This window comes from Mesoplodon mirus (assembly GCF_964341445.2).
Source record: "Mesoplodon mirus genome assembly, chromosome: 8".
Classification (NCBI taxonomy): domain Eukaryota; kingdom Metazoa; phylum Chordata; class Mammalia; order Artiodactyla; family Ziphiidae; genus Mesoplodon; species Mesoplodon mirus.
Window position 1 is genome coordinate 110053435 of NC_138984.1, and position 16164 is coordinate 110069598.

Here is a 16164-nt window from a genome sequence, read left to right on the forward strand (position 1 = left end):
CCCCCAACCCCCCACACTATTGGCAACCACAAGTCTGTTCTCTATGTGAGTCTGTTTCTGTTTCATAGATAGGTTCATTTGTGTCATATTTTAGATTCCACATATAAGTGATATCATATAGTATTCATCTTTCTCTTTCTGACTTACTTCACTTAGTATGATCATCTCTAGGTCCATCCATGTTGCTGCAAATGGTATTATTTCATTCTTTTTTATGGCTGAGTCATATTCCATTGTATATATGTACCACATCTTCTTTATCCATTCGTCTGTTGAGGGACATTTAGGTTGTTTCCATGTCTTGGCTATTGTGAATAGTGCTGCTATGAATATAGAAGTGTATGTATCTTTTTGAATTATAGTTTTCTCCGGATATATGCCCAGGAGTGTGATTCCTGGTTATATGGTAATTCTGTTTTTTTGAGGAACCTCCATACTGTTCTCCATAGTGGCTGTACCAATTTACATTCCCACCAACAGTGCAAGAGGGTTCCCTTTTCTCCACACCCTCTCCAGCATTTGTTATTTGTAAACGTTTTAATGATGACCGTTCTGACCAGTGTGAGGTTGTACCTCATTGTAGTTTTGATCTGCATTTCTCTAATAATTAGCGATGTTGAGCATCTTTTCATGTGCCTATTGGCCATCTGTATGTCTTCTTTGGAGAAGTGTCTATTTAGGTCTTCTGCCCATTTTTCGATTGGGTTGTTAGTTTTTTGTTGTTGTTGTCCAGCACTGTTCTTTCTGTACTCAAATTCCAGGAACAAGAATACTGGCTTCAGAATTAGCCACTTATTAGCAATAAAAATAATAATAAAATCTCAGCTGACAATTACCAAGTTTTCACCTGTGCAAACCTCCTTAATAAGCCTTATCTCATGCAGCCCTCATAACTCATGAAGTAGGTGCTATTATAACCCTCACGTTTTAGGAAACTGAAACATAGACCTTGAACTTTGGTGAAATTTTTACCTTTCATTTTTTTCTTTTGTAAAATGGAGATTATATCTATTGTCCACTTACTTCCCGTAAGTGAAGAAATGTGTGTAAAATTCTCAGCACATGCTTTATGAAACATAATTGCATTGGGTAGATAGCCTTTTGGTGTAACCTTGGTATGCATGATGGAATTAACTTTTCAGATGGATAAAAGCAGTTTCCTTTCTAGGCTCCCAAGAATTTCTTTATCTTCTCATTGCTTTCTTAATTCATTATCTACCCCAATTGCTTCCTGAAGTGCTTCTCTGCCATATTTTTACTTTCTTCTCACTGAAAGGAAAAATGTTGTCAAGAAGAGCTCAGAGGACCTCTCCAGAATGAAATTACACCTAAAAACACAGGTTATTTGACTGAGGAAACAAAGGAAACCCATTGCTACCAGGACCTCTGAATCCCTAAATCCCATTCTTTTCTTCCCAGTGGAGTCACACAGATGACATTTACACATGAGAACTCTAGAATGTTTTTAAAAAGTGGTGGCTAGAAGTGGATAAGAATCAGAGGAGAGTAGACAAGCACTTCAGTGACATTGAACCCCAATGAAAGGCGGAAGCCCAGAGGACAGCTCCCTAGGGTAGGAGTGGCTCTGGGTTTTAGTCTCCAGTCCCACAATGACAGATGTGGGTTGGGGGGACTCCATGGTTGACTCAAAGCTATGTTAACCAAGCCCCCTTCAATGAAAATGTGAGTGGCTTTCCACATGGGTCCCTGCCCACATTTGTGTATTACAAACCAGGCATCCTGAATGATTCACTTTCCTGAAGTTTACCAAGAAGGAAACTCCTCTTTCCCAGGTTTGCTCTTGACAGATCCTCCTGAAGAACTTTGATTGTGGGAGTGTAATCGATAGATTTGGATAGTTGTCATTTTTCTCACTAATAAAGAGTCAGGAAGACCAGAGGTGAATTAAACTAGAAATATTATTAATAAATAAACAATAGTAATAGCTATACAAAGGAAGAAAGAAAAAAGAAAGAAAGGAAAAAGGAAGGAAGATAACGGAAGAGGGAGGAAGGAAGGAAGAAAAAAAGAAAGAACAAGAAAAAAATCTCTAGACTCAGATACGACTCTCTCAGGGTCCTCGTCTGGGAACCAGGTATTTTTTAGGTCAGGACACAGAGGCACAGGGAGAAGATCCTTGAGTGAATTTCAAGATCAGTCTCTTATGGTAATTCATTACCACAGAACCTCAGTATGTTGGAGTAGAAGAGGACCATGGTCCAGTTATTTCACTGAAGAAGGGAAAGGACAAGCCCAAGATGTGCAGTAACTTTCTCAAGATCACTTGTCCAATTTGAAAGAAGCTAGGCTTAGGACTTCCCTGGTGGTCCAGTGGTTAAGACTCCAGGCTCCCAGTGCAGGGGGCTCAGGTTCAATCCCTGCTCAAGGAACTAGATCCCGCATGCTGCAACGAAGAGCCCGCATACTGCAACTCAAGATCCTGTGTGCCGCCCAGCACAGCCAAATAAATAAATCAATAAATATTAAAAAATAAAATAGGGCTTCCCTGGTGGCGCAGTGGTTGAGAGTCCACCTTCCGATGGAGGGGACACGGGTTCGTGCCCCGGTCCAGGAAGATCCCACATGCTGCGGAGCGGCTGGGCCCGTGAGCCATGGCCGCTGAGCCTGCGTGTCCGGAGCCTGTGCTCCACAACGGGAGAGGCCACAACAGTGAGAGGCCCGTGTACTGCAAAAATAATAATAATAATAAAATTAAATAAATAAATAAAATAAAATAAAAGAAGCTAGGCTTAGAAGTGTTCAAATCTTAAATGTCAGGAGAATTTTGGACTTTTGTTGGTTAAATATTGTTGTAAAACAGGAGAAAATATAGAGAATAGAAGATCAAAGAAGCAGGAAGTAGAGGGATGCTAAAAACACAAAGTGTACATTTGCCATGATGACAAATTGTCTCTTGGACAGGCATGGGTTTTGCAGTGTTGTAAAACAGGGATCAGGATGGGAATAGCATGTGTGGATGTTAGGCCAGAATCACTGCATGAGTGCCATGGGGATTCGTTAATTTAAAAAAATTGTAATATAAAATACTCAGTATTCATTTAGTGCCCTCTGCAGTTCTCTTCAGAATCAACTTACTATCGAATGGTTTCTATCTGGTGTACCCTTCCTCATCGTCATTTCCTCAATAAGCCACTTCTTCCCTACATTTCTCTACCACCACCAGAAACCTGCCATCCTCATTTTCTATTCTGGGAGAAAGCCTATTCTGCAAGAATAGGCTTACCAATAAGATTACCATGCCTCCTTCCCTCCAATTTTATAAATATTTGTAACATATATATATACACACACACACAATATGTGTATATATGTGTGTTTATACACAATTTATGACAAAAATATGTGTATACATTGAAAAAACTTTAGGAAATACAGAAATAAAAACAACATTTTAAAATCACATTTATGTAGAGATGTGGACGGACCTAGAGACTGTCATACAGAATGAGGTAAGTGATAAGGAGAAAAACAAATATGGTATATTAATGCATATATGTGGAATCTGAAAAAATTGGTATAGACGATCTTATTTACAAGGCAGAAATAGAGACACAGACATAGAGAACAAACATATGGATACCAAAGGAGAAAGAGAGGGGTGGGATGAATTGGCAGATTGGGATTGACATATATACACTATTGATACTATGTATAAAATAGATAATAATGAGAACCTACTGTACAGCACGGGGAACTCTACTCAGTGCTCTGTGGTGACCTAAATGGGAAGGAAATCCAAAAAAGAGGGGATATATGTATACTTATAGCTGATTCGCTTTGCTGTACAGTAGAAACTAACACAATATTGTAAAGCAACTATACTCCAATAAAAAAATTTTTTAATGTAAAAAAAAACACAATGATTTACCACTTTGTACCCACTTTGGTGGCTGTAATAAAAGTCAGATAATAATAAGTATTGATGAGTCAGTGAATAATTGGAACCTTCACACACTGCAAAGGGTATGTAAAATGGTGCAGCTGCTTTGGAAAAATTCAGTATTTCCTTAAAATGTTAAATGTAGATTTACCATATGACCCACAAATTCTACTCCTAAATATATACCCAAGAGAAAACTTGTACAGGAATGATCTTAATATTATTCATGATAGTCCCAAATGGAAGTAACACAAATGTCCATCAACTGATAAATGAATAAACAAAATGTGGTATGTCCATACAATGAAATATTACTTGGCCATAAAAAGAACAAAGTTCTTATACATGCTACAGAATGGACGAACCTTGAAAGCATTATGCTAAATGAATGAATCCAAACACAAAAGGCTACATGTTGTATGGTTCTATTTATATAAAATATCTAGAGTAGTCAGAACCACAGAGAAAAAAGTATAATAGTTGTTGTCAGGGACTGCAGTTTGGGAGGATAAATAGTGACTGCTAATGACAATGGGGCCTTGCAGGGGTGGGGAGTGTTGATGACAATATTCTGGAATTATATAACATTAACTGACATAGAACTTTGTGAATATACTAAGAGCTACTGATTATACACTTACAAAGGGTGTAAAAAAAGCTACTGATCATACACTTACAAAGGGTGAACTGTAGGTTTCTGACATATATCTCAATAAAACTATTATAAATTAAAAAACAATAATATCACATTTAGTCCCACTACCTAGATATAAATACTGGTTATATTTTGCTGTATTGCTTTTCAGTTTTGGGGGGATTTTTTTGGATATACACACACAAAGATACACATTAAAAAAATAATTAGAACCAAGCTATATACTTTATATTATCACTTGCTGTTTTCACTTAGCAGTGTACTATTACCACTATCCTATGTCATTTTTTTTTCATTTAATTTAATCTTTATTTTATATTGGGATATAGTTGATTTACAATGTTGTGTCAGTTTCAGGTGTACAGCAAAGTGATTCAGTTATACATATATCCCTTCTTTTTCAGATTCTTTTCCCACATAGCTTACTACAGAATATTGAGTAGAGTTCCCTGTGCTATGCAGTAGGTCCTTGTTGATTATCTATTTTATATATAGTAGTGTGTATCTGTTAATCCCAAACTCCTAATTTATCCCTTCCCCCCACCTTTCCCCTTTGGTAATCATGAGTTTGTTTTCTAAGTTTGTGAGTCTGTTTCTGTTTTGTGAATAAGTTCATTTGTATCATATTTTTAGATTCCACATATAAGTGATATCATATGATATTTGTCTGAGTTACTTCACTTAATATGATAATCTCTAGGTAATTTTCTATATTATTTTAATTGTCTAAAATATTCCATTGTCTAAAGTACCACAATTTATTAAAATCATTCATTAGCATGGATATTTTTGTGGCCTACAATATTTTGCTAATATAAAAAAAATACCACACAATATCATTGGAGCTAAATCTTTGCACACTATTTACTCAGTATAAATTCCTTGAAATAGGTCAAGGTAATCACATAATTAAACATGAATAGGTAGTACATAATTAAGGGTTTTGATAAATGCCATCAAATTGTATTCCAGAAGGGTTGTGGAATTTTGTATTCCCATTAGCAGTATAAAAAAGAAATGAAAATTGTATATGTGTATATGTTTTGTGTTTGTGTGTATATAATGTGTGTGTATGTGTTTCTTCTAGTAAGGTGGAATATTACTTATCTTAGGTAACTATATTGAAATAACTAGCTGCTATAATAAATAAAACCTAAAATTGTAATGGCTTAACATAATAAAAATTTATTTTTTGCTGCTATAGCTGTTCAATGAAGGGTTCCTGGTTGAGGATGGCTTTCCTCCATGGGGTGATTTAGGGATTTGGACTCTTCCATCTTGTGGCTGGGAATTTTCTTGTGCTTCACCATTGTTATACCCATCTGGTGGGGACATAGGGAAAAGAGAAAGCATGATGGAGGTATAACTTCACAGTCCATTGAACTCAGTCACATGGTCTACAAGGGAATCTGCACAACGTAGTCAAGGATTACTGCCACAGTGGCCAAAAAGGATAACCTTTTTCGGTAGAACAGTAGAGCAGGCTCATAAAATATAAGAAATGCTGACTACATCAACAGAAGAGACCAATTGCAGTCATTAACAATGGCATTCCCAGGTACACACTGAAGCTGAAATCTTTAATTTTAATTAGGGCAATTTAAGTTCTCTAAAGGCTTTCCACCTGCATATTTGCAAATATATGACAGCTTTTTTTAATACCAATTTTATACTTAAGAAGGCCTTCCCCCTCAATACCATACCGTCAAATTTTCAATATAGTACATTTATGTGATAATGAAAAGATGTTAACTGCCTAGTTAAAATAATTAATCATGCACACAGAAGACTTTTCATCTGACAACATTCAGTTTATTGATCTGCTGTATTGCTTAGAATAATCCTCAGATAGGTAAATTTTCAGGTCCACTGAACAACCATGAAGGCTGTCCTTAGATTTCATAGATGTGTTTCCTTTTGTCTTCTTCAAGAAGACAACCCATTCCTTCACAATGATATATTTAGGTCATCTTGCAGTAAAATGAATGGCTTTATATTTTTCTTCCTTTCACATTAAGTGAAAGTGAAGCAGTCTGCCCAGAGGATCTTTAAATAATCCCAAAAATGTCCTTGTAGGAGATCCAGTGAGATTTTCATAGAACTTGCAATACCATACCTTCTTTCCCTAGGTATTATCTTCACCATATTCTGTTTACATAGTAAGACTTGTAGGAGTACAATTTCAAGAGACAAACATTGATTCTTTCCCTAACAATTCTCTTGCTTTCCTGATTATGCCATTTGTCTCCCCGAATTAAACTGCAGTAGACAGAGAAAAGACAGCTTAGCCTTCCTTCAAACCTTTAAGTGTGTCAGAGGGAAGGAGCTACATAAGTTCAAAGCATGATTCTGAGTTATTTTACAGCAAGTAGTAATATATATGCATTAAAGAGCATGCTCTTCATTGAGTGCTTTGTTCACCATTTTTACATTTATTGTTTTTTGAGCAAAAACAGTGTTTTATAGAAGGTGTGAAACAGACAGTGAAATAGGCATTCATACTTGCTTCATTGAAAGCAAAGGGAGCTCTGATAAGAAAATATTCAATAGGGTTACTTCCCAAACATTAAACAAGAGGCAGAGACAAGAGTTGAGCCCATTTGGAAAATGTAGAGCTGGTATTAAAGTATTACTAATGGAGCAAGAGTCAAATCATTGCTTTCAGATCTTCAACAAATATGCTGAGCAGCCATGGACCAACAAACTCAGTAAATATAAATAGGTAGTGGTCAGAATAAGGGAGATAAAGAAAGATAAATGGAAATGAGGTGAGATAGAATACACCGAACTATTTTAATGCATTTTAAGAGAAATACATAGATTAAAAAATAAAAAAGCCCTACCCCAGAATATGTGCCAAGATGTTTAAAAAAAAAAAAACCTCTCTTCAACTTCTTGCCCTGGTTGCCAGCCTCTGATTCTTTCCCCTTCAAAAAATGTTTTATTTCTGGCACTTTAAATAAAAGAAGCTCATGATACACATAAATGACCCCTTCACATGTATTCCAGAAAATAGCCACCTCTACTCAAATCCTTGTCTGTTGTTAATTCAGTGTTATGCTCTGATAGGTATCAGACAAAATCCTTTTCCAAAGATTGTGTTTTGGCTGCTCACAGGATTCCTGAAAGCACAAACTTCTATCTGGACTTATCTTAAATGTTACTTGAGATGGGATAACCTCTTAGATTTTAAATGCTTAAAATCTTTCAATGATTATTAATAAGTAATCACACACAGGAGAGATGTGTAACAAGAGCACATTAACACTATAAAATCCTTTGGCTTTGTATCGAACTCTTTGATTTCTTTTTTCTTTTTTCTTTTGGCTGCGTTGGGTCTTCATTGCTGCACACAGGCTTTCTCTAGTTGTGGCGAGCGGGGGCTACTCTTCATTGCTGTGTGCGGGCTGCTCATTGCAGTGGCTTCTCTTGTTGCAGAGCATAGGCTCTAGGGGCGCGGGCTTCAGTAGTTGCAGCACGTGGGCTCGGTAGTTGTGGCACTCGGGCTCTAAGGTGCACAGGCTTCAGTAGTTGTGGCTCACGGGCCCTAGAGCACAGGCTCAGTAGTTGTGGCGCACAGGCTTAGTTGCACCGCGGCATGTGGGATCTTCCCGGACCAGGGATTGAACCTGTGTCCCCTGCATTGGCAGGCAGATTCTTAACCACTGTGCCACCAGGGAAGTCCAAACTCTTTGATTTCTTAAATTAGTTTTATGATTTGTTTAGAATCTTGTTTCATGCTTTGTGATTTTGAAAGATGCCCTGAAGCTCCTTGGCTTGGCATTTGTGGTGTTCCCTCATAGATTCAACCTTTCCTATCTTTTCAGTCCTTCCTTGTTCTCCTACAAACTACAATTTTGCATCCCTCTCTTTGGTTTAATTGCCTGGACCAGAGCTGGAAGATACCACCCCCAAAACTATCTGTTATTTTTGTCTTCAAGGCACGCGTTGAGTCTCATATCCTCAGCCTGACTGCATGATTTCATCATGATCCTTTGCTGACTTTTAATTTCCTTCCTCCCTTCAAGAAATATTTACTGAATGCCTACCATGGGACAGACACTGTTCTCAACCTTGGAGATACAGCAGTGAACAAAACAAATCCCCCTTCTCAGGGAGCCTACATTTGAGCATGGGGGTACAGATAGTAAACAAATAAACATATAATATGTCAGGTGGTCATAAAGCCCAATGAAGGAAAATAAAGCAGGGAAATGGGGACCAAGCATGATGTCCTAGTGGGGAGAGGGTGCTGTTTTTACATAGGTGGTCAGAGCAGGCCTTCTTACAAGGAGATATTAGAGCAGTATTAAGGGAGTATAGGAGACATGTAGGAATTTTGAGATCAAGTTTTCTGAGGAAGGCATGTCAAGGGCCTGTACTCTCTGTCTATTGCTGCAAAACAAGTTATCCCAAAACTTAGCAGCTTAAACTAACAATAGATATTGATTATCTCATAGTTTCTGTGGGCCAAATTTGGAAGTGACTTAACTGGGTGGCTCTGGCTTAGAATCTCTTAAGAGGTCGTAGGCAAGATGTTACACAGGCCTGTAGTCCTGAAGGCCTGACAGGGGCTGGAGGACTCAGTTCCAAAGTGGTTTGCCCCCTTGATGCTGGTCGTTGGCAGGAGGCCTCAGTATCTACCCACATGGACCTCCCCATGGGCTGCTTGAGTGTCCTCATGACACAGCGGCTGGCTGGCTGCTCCCAGAGCAGAGAGTCCAAAATGGGGCAAGGTAGAAACCACATGTCTTACAGACACAGCTCAGAAGTTACACATCGTCATCTCTGCAAAATCCGGCTGTTTCACAGGTCACCCCCATCCAGCATAGAAGGGGACTATGTAAGGACATGAATCCCATCAGATGGAGATCATTGGGGATCATCCTGGAGGCTGGCTGCCACAAGGCTCTGATGAGGAGAGGGGTCAGCAAGTTCAAGGAGCGTAAATAAGCACAGTGTGACTACAGTGGAATTATGAGCAGGTGCAAAGGAAGAGCCAGCGTCCAAGGGGGAGCAGGAGATCAAGTCATGTTGGACTTTATAGGCCACAGTAGGGACTTCCAGTTGTTTGCTCAGTGAGAGGGAAAGCCATTGGAAGGTAGCAGGATAATTTCCTGAATTACTAAATTCTGTTTGTTCTTCCAGCTTTTTCTCTGCCCCCTCATTTTCATCAGGTTTTGCCATTCTCTGCCTCAGAGCTCAGGACTGGGCTGAAAGCAGAAATAGCCTAAGGCCAAGGGATCCTGTGGGGTTAGAAGAAACCTAACTCCTAGGGCTGAGGAGCTCTGAAGGGCTTCTGCTAGGTTTCCTGGAGGAGAAAGGGAGAGGCGTTTCTTTGAGATGTCCTAAAGCGTGGAGAAAATGTTCCCCGAGGCACTGAAACCTATTTGAAACCCTGAGCTGTGGGTACCCTGGCCTTGCTCCCTTGCAGTGGCACTGGGAGGGCACAGGAATGGTTTTGTGAGTACTTGGGTAGGAAGGATTGAAGCGGAAGAGCCACAGGACATGAGTGTGGTTTGTGAGATGGGTGAAGCAACAGTAACTAGTATTTCGCTATGTCAGCCCCAGGACCTTTGCACAACTCTCCTTGGAAGATAAGTCCCGAAGGTCGTTGAAGTTGCATTCTTACCAGGCTGGTAGACGAGAGGTTCATAGTGATAAGTTTGTTTAAAGAAATGTGGTATTTCTTAGACACCTCATTTTGTGCCCTGATATTCATTCACAACACAAAGTCAATGTGTTTTACTTAATTCCATCACTGTTAAGGTTTGCTGGTTAGGGCTGAGATGAAGTTCTTGACTTACTTTTAAATATATCACATTGGCACAGACATTTTGAATGCAGCCGGATTTCCATAATAGTAGCTTGTCCACATGGTCATAATGAGTGGCCCGTCTGCCACTCTTAGGTTGTAGCAGCTGAGTCTCTCAAGCTTGAGTTTTTGCTGCAAGTATTACAGACATCTCCGTGAAGATGACAACCGGAAACAGCCTGAAACAAAATGCAGGCCTCTGACTCACATAAAGCCATCTTTGTCAAGACATCTTATCTGATGGCCACATCCACTCTAGAAGGGCATCCTTGGATCCGTGGACTGGAGCCTTGGTTTCTGTGCCCTGCTGAAGTTACACCTTCACTGTCTCTATCTGGCCAGTGATAGTACAGGCTCACTGTACCCTGGCAAAGGCAGCTGAGAAGGTTGTGGCTGCGGTTCTGAGCCATTGCCTATCCCTGGAGGTATTTCCCATGACTGTACTGGTGGACATTACTGAGATTGAGCTGGCTGGACTCATTAGTGCTGAGGACTGACTTGCATTTGGGAAGAGGAGCTTGACAGCTGTTAAGCCTGGCAGGAACTTTCAGAGATGTTGGTAGAAGGGTGACAGAAACAAGCCTTGCTTGTCTTATTTGACCTAAGAACCAACGTGTCCTTTGTTTTAGGTTGTGTTCCCAGGGAAACAGACATCCATTGGTAATCTGAGATTTGCATGTAGGACGCTTATGGTGGGGGAGAGGGGAGTGCTCTTAGTATTAATACCTATGGTGGAGTGAAGAAGCAAAAGGAAAAGACGAATTGTTGTCCATTCCCAACAAAGGACTCAACTGGTAGCTTGTGGAGCTCTGGACCTGTAAATTGTCCCGGTGGAGGCAAGGGTGCCTTCACTCTCATCCCCCTCCCGCTGCATCTTTAGATGAGGGCTGCTTCCAGGGCAGTGACCTTGGGTGAGGCAGTTCTCCAGTGATTCAGCTGAGAGATGTCAGCCTTCAATACTCCTGTAACTAGAGAAGTGAAGGCTGTATTCCTGAAAAGATGGTGCCAGGGGAGGGGAGATATACATCTTGCAGCACACGACCACATCCCACAATCTGTTTCATGTTGGAAGGAACAAATGTGTCTCAGATAAGAGACGTTTGTCATAAGTTTACAAAATTATGCAACACAGGCAACAAAGGAGACCTCTGGGCAGTTGCATGTACTGACCCCATCCAGGCAGAACGGTCCTTCAGCATTCAGCAGTAACTGTGTTGCCCAGGGAGCTCGTGGCCACCTTGGAAGCAGGCACACTGCCCCTGCTCTTTCTTGCCACTCCTGCATGATTGCAATTTAGCTTTTCTTTCTGAATGTCTCCCTCAGCTTGGCCTCCTTTTCTACTGTTCTCTCTTTCCACTTCTTCCAACTGCTCTTTCTTTTGCATTCATATCTTCCTAAGAGAGGATCTATTTGGGTTCATTAGTCACCCTCCAATATAGATTGTCCTAGTTGAATTGATTTTGAGGCAAGACCTTCTCAACCTACATAAACTGGTTGCCTTTGGTCAGCGAACCAATTTTTGTTTCATTTCAGCTGTGGTCACATGACACGAGAGCAAGTCAAGATATATTCAGGGAACCACCTAGAAGTCCCTCTGCTCAGAAGGAACCAGGATCCTGGCAGGTATTCAGAGTGTTTGAACTCTTGTTACACAATGGCTTCCAACTTCTCTTCAATTTAATATCTACACATGCCTTTTTAAAAATGGTTAGCAGAAGTAGCAAAGGCTTAAAGGTTTAGAATGGTATAGAGGACTTCCCTGGTGGCGCAGTGGTTAAGAATCCGCCTGCCAAATAGAGACACGGATGTAGAGAACAAACGTATGGACACACCAAGCAGGGGAAGTGGCGGGGGGGGAGGTGATGGTGGGATGAATTGGGAGATTGGGATTGACATGTACACACTGATGTGTATAAAGTAGATAACTAATAAGAACCTGATGTATAAAAAGTAAAATAAAATAAAATTAAAAAAAAAAAAAGAATCCTCCTGCCAATGCAGGGGACACAGGTTCAATCCATGGTCTGGCAGATCCCACATGCCACGGAGCAACTAAGCGCGTGCACCACAACTACTGAGCCTGTGCTCTAGAGCCCACGAGCCACAATTACTGAGCCCACGCCACAACTGATGAGCCCCCGTGCCACAACTACTGAAGCCCGAGTGCCTAGAGCCTGTGCTCTGCAACAAGAGAAGCCACCGCAATGAGAAGCCCGCGCACCGCAACGAAGAGTAGCCCCCGCTCGCAGCAACTAGAGAAAGCCCACGCACAGCAATGAAGACCCAATGCAGCCAAAATTAAATAAATAATATAAATAAATTTAACAACAACAACAGAATAATTAGAATAGTATAGAAATGATCTGTTCCTTAAGAAAAACAATAGGACTCTGCCTTTACCTCAGCACTCTTCATTCCGTGCTTGTAATCTTTTAGCTGTCTCTTTTGTTTGTTACAGTTCATACTACTGTTTCTTCATTTATCAATTTTAGACATTATCACATTTTTATTATGGTATATGGTGATTGAGTTATCTTAGCCTTTCTTTTGTTTGGGGAATTGTATTAAATTCAACTGCCCTTAAAGAATTTCGAACATTAAATTACTGTAAGCCATTAACGCTTTAATACAAAAGAGCCCTTCAGGTTTTTCCACGTTTGATGGCTGGCTGAGAGCACTTTGGAGAAAGTTTAGTGTTTACACAGAAAAATAAACCTAGCAGAGAGACACGTGGTGAAGAGAGAGATGAGGAGTGATTTCTACTCTTTTAATTGATGGCTTTCATGTTTGCCTCCAAACCTCTAAATAATCTGTCACAGTGTTCGGCATAGTCACAATATCATAACTAGCTGTAATATGGGACAGAAAATAAAATCTTTTAGCTGGGCACTTAGTCACTGTGAATAAAGTCTTGGTTCTTTTGGAATGGAAAAAGGAGAGAGGTGACCAGTGGTCACTTTCATGTCCATGTGATTTAAATATTTTTCCTATTTTTAAAAATGATGGCATCTGATTCTCTAAAGGAAAAAAAATGGTGGAGAATATTAAAAGGATTGGAAACGAACATTTCTTTTTGAATAAAATAGCTCTAGATTTCCTTAAAATTTTTTTTTCATGTATGTAGAATAGTAGTAATTCTCTCACAGAGAGCTATAAGGTTTCAAAGTTGTTTCAGAGAACATTGTAGAAGTTGATGGTCCTAATAGTTCTGTGTGGTAGATGGGACAGAAATTGTAATCTTTATCATACAGATGATGAAACCGAGGCACAGAAAGAATGTGTCTTCCCCAGGGTCCCATGACTATGAGTTCTAATTCATTCTTTAGTTTTCCTACTTCAGGATTATGTGGGAGCATTGCAGAAAGGAGAATCTTCCATGAAGGCCCTTGGTAGTTTTGGGATGGAGAGGGAAAGTCATTCATGCAAATATGGTACAAATGTCAAAGCCATTTGCCTTTTCCTCAAGCATTACTTCTTTAGAATCACTGCATATTTGTCAAATGAGGCTGAACTTCCAGCCTTAATTGAGGTAGTGTCGCAATAAATCTTGGCATCAAGTCTTAGTGTACAGGTACTGTGTGGATTTGGAATCCTCTATAAGGCTCAGTAACAACTTGGTAGTTATAGAGATTTGGCCATATAGTTAGTAATGTAAATGTTAGTGGCCTGGCCTCTATGTTTTTATATATAAAGAGGGATCAGTAGGAATCTGATTATTAAGGGTTGCAGATTGTTCAATAATAGACCTAGTAAATACGAAAATAAGTAATGCAGAGTTTGGGAAATGGAAAATCCTAGGTACCTTTTACACATTCAGATGTCATGCAATTCTTGTTTTCCTTTAGTTATTCATTGAGTTTTTAAGTGACAGATCTAAATGGAAGGAAAAAATTCAGTCACAGTATTATGCCTAAGGGGAAAATGTAGTTACTAAAGCATGTTAATTTTTAACTGAAAAGTAGTTGACTGTTTTCCTGGAAGGATTTTGCCACTATAACTATTTAAAAGTAAACTTTTAAAACCACGAAATCAAGCAGCCAGCTGAGTTTGTGCTGTACTAGGTATTGAAAGCTCTTTACAGACCACTAAAATTATTGACAGTATTTCAAATATAAGACATCTGTAAATTCACATCATACATACAACTGTACACCAGTAATCTAAGGAAATAAAACTTTCTCCTTCAAATTCCAAATACCTGAGTTCCTATCCGTAATATAATTTATATAGGTTTTCTCAATATTTAATATCAGTAAAGATACACCAAATGCATAGTACAGAGGTGTTCCCAGTGATCTTTTGTTATTACATAGCTTTCAGATAAAGGAAAACTTAAACTTTTAAAAATAACTTTCTTTTGGGAATTCCCTGGTGGTCCAGTGGTTAGGACTCCATGCTTTCACTGCTGAGGGCCCGGGTTCAATCCCTGGTCAGGGAACTAAGATCCCACAAGCCGGGCAGCACGGCCAAAAATATATATATATATATACTGTTTGAAAAAAATAAGATACCTTTCTTGTTATGGACAATTTCAAATATATATGAAGACAGAATAATACAGTGAACCCCACGTAGCTGTCATGCAGCTCCAATGATTATATATTCATGGCTTATCCTATTTCATCAATACCCTTATCCTCTCCTCACCACAGTTATTTTGAAGTAAATCCCAGACAGCATACCTTTCATCTATAAGTCCTTTGGTATATATGTCTAAAAATAAGGCATCTCCTTTTAAAAACATAATTGCTGTGGTAGACTGTAGATGGTCCCACATGTTTTTTTCCTTGTTTAAAAGGCTTTTAATATAAAGCAGATAATTTTTTGCAACATTTCCCTAACTTTTCATTATCAGATTGGCTGAGGCTTCTCAACGATTATAATTTCACAACAATATCTCCATTTTCACCTTCTTTAAATGAATTGGCCTAATCGATGTGCCATTAAAATAGAGCTTCACTCTCAACATATTTTTAATTTTGTATTCAAACAGTATGAAGAAAACAGGATCAGGGAATTCAGCCATAAAAGTGAATGGATTACTGATACGTGTTACATCATGGATGCAACTAAGTGAAAGAAGTCAGGCACGAAAGGCTACATATTTTATGGTTCCATTTATACGAAATGTCCAGCAGTGGCAGATCCATACACACAGAAAATATTATACATTAGTGGTTGCCAGGGGTTTGGAAGAGAGGGAAATAGGTAATGACTCCTTAGCTCAGCAGCAAGTTAACCTTTCATAGATGTGCTAAAGAAGAAGAGTTGGGTTTTATTTTATTTACTTTTCCCTGGACTGTGTTGAATGACCATCATCTACAAGTTCAGGTCCCACATTTTTTAACCACTCCGTCCACTGAGAGGTGGAATCTAAGTCCCTGCACCTTGAATCTCAGCCATAGTGATTAGCTTGACCAGTAGAATGTGGCAGAAGTGTCAGTCTGGCATTTCCAAGGTTAGGCCTTAAGAAGCTTTGAAGCTTCTGTCTGGATCTCTTGGGACCTGAGCTGCTAGGTAAAGTCCGACAACTTTGAAACCTCCACAATGAACAGCCAATGAACGCGCAGGTGCGCTGGTCAAAAGTCTCAAGAATCCAACCTTTCGTTCTTCCTCTTCAAGCACCAGACATAGGAATAAAATCACTTTGGACCCTCTAGATTTGCCCATCTGCCAACTGAATACCAGTGAGTGACCTCAGATGGTGCCACATAGAGCAGACAACTCACACAGCTGAGCCCTGCTCAGATTCCTGACCCACAAAGTTGAAAGATTTAATAGAATGGTTGCTCT

General features: G+C 39.5%; 1 protein-coding gene across 4 annotated transcripts in view; it reads left to right on the forward strand.

Moving 5' to 3' along the window:
- LOC309809944 (uncharacterized protein) overlaps positions 1-16164 on the forward strand; it is a 112686-nt gene that overhangs the window by 94946 nt on the left and 1576 nt on the right. For 3 of the 4 annotated variants that reach the window (XR_014294922.1, XM_082631558.1, XM_082631557.1), the window contains one exon: positions 11905-12752. Coding sequence is in view for 3 of the 4 variants with exons in the window: in XM_082631558.1 (XP_082487684.1) it covers positions 11905-12052 (148 nt within the window). In the remaining variant the exon portion in view is untranslated. Of the gene's footprint in view, positions 1-11904; positions 12753-16164 lie in introns of those variants that run through there. The other variant, XM_082631559.1, reaches the window with a different exon arrangement.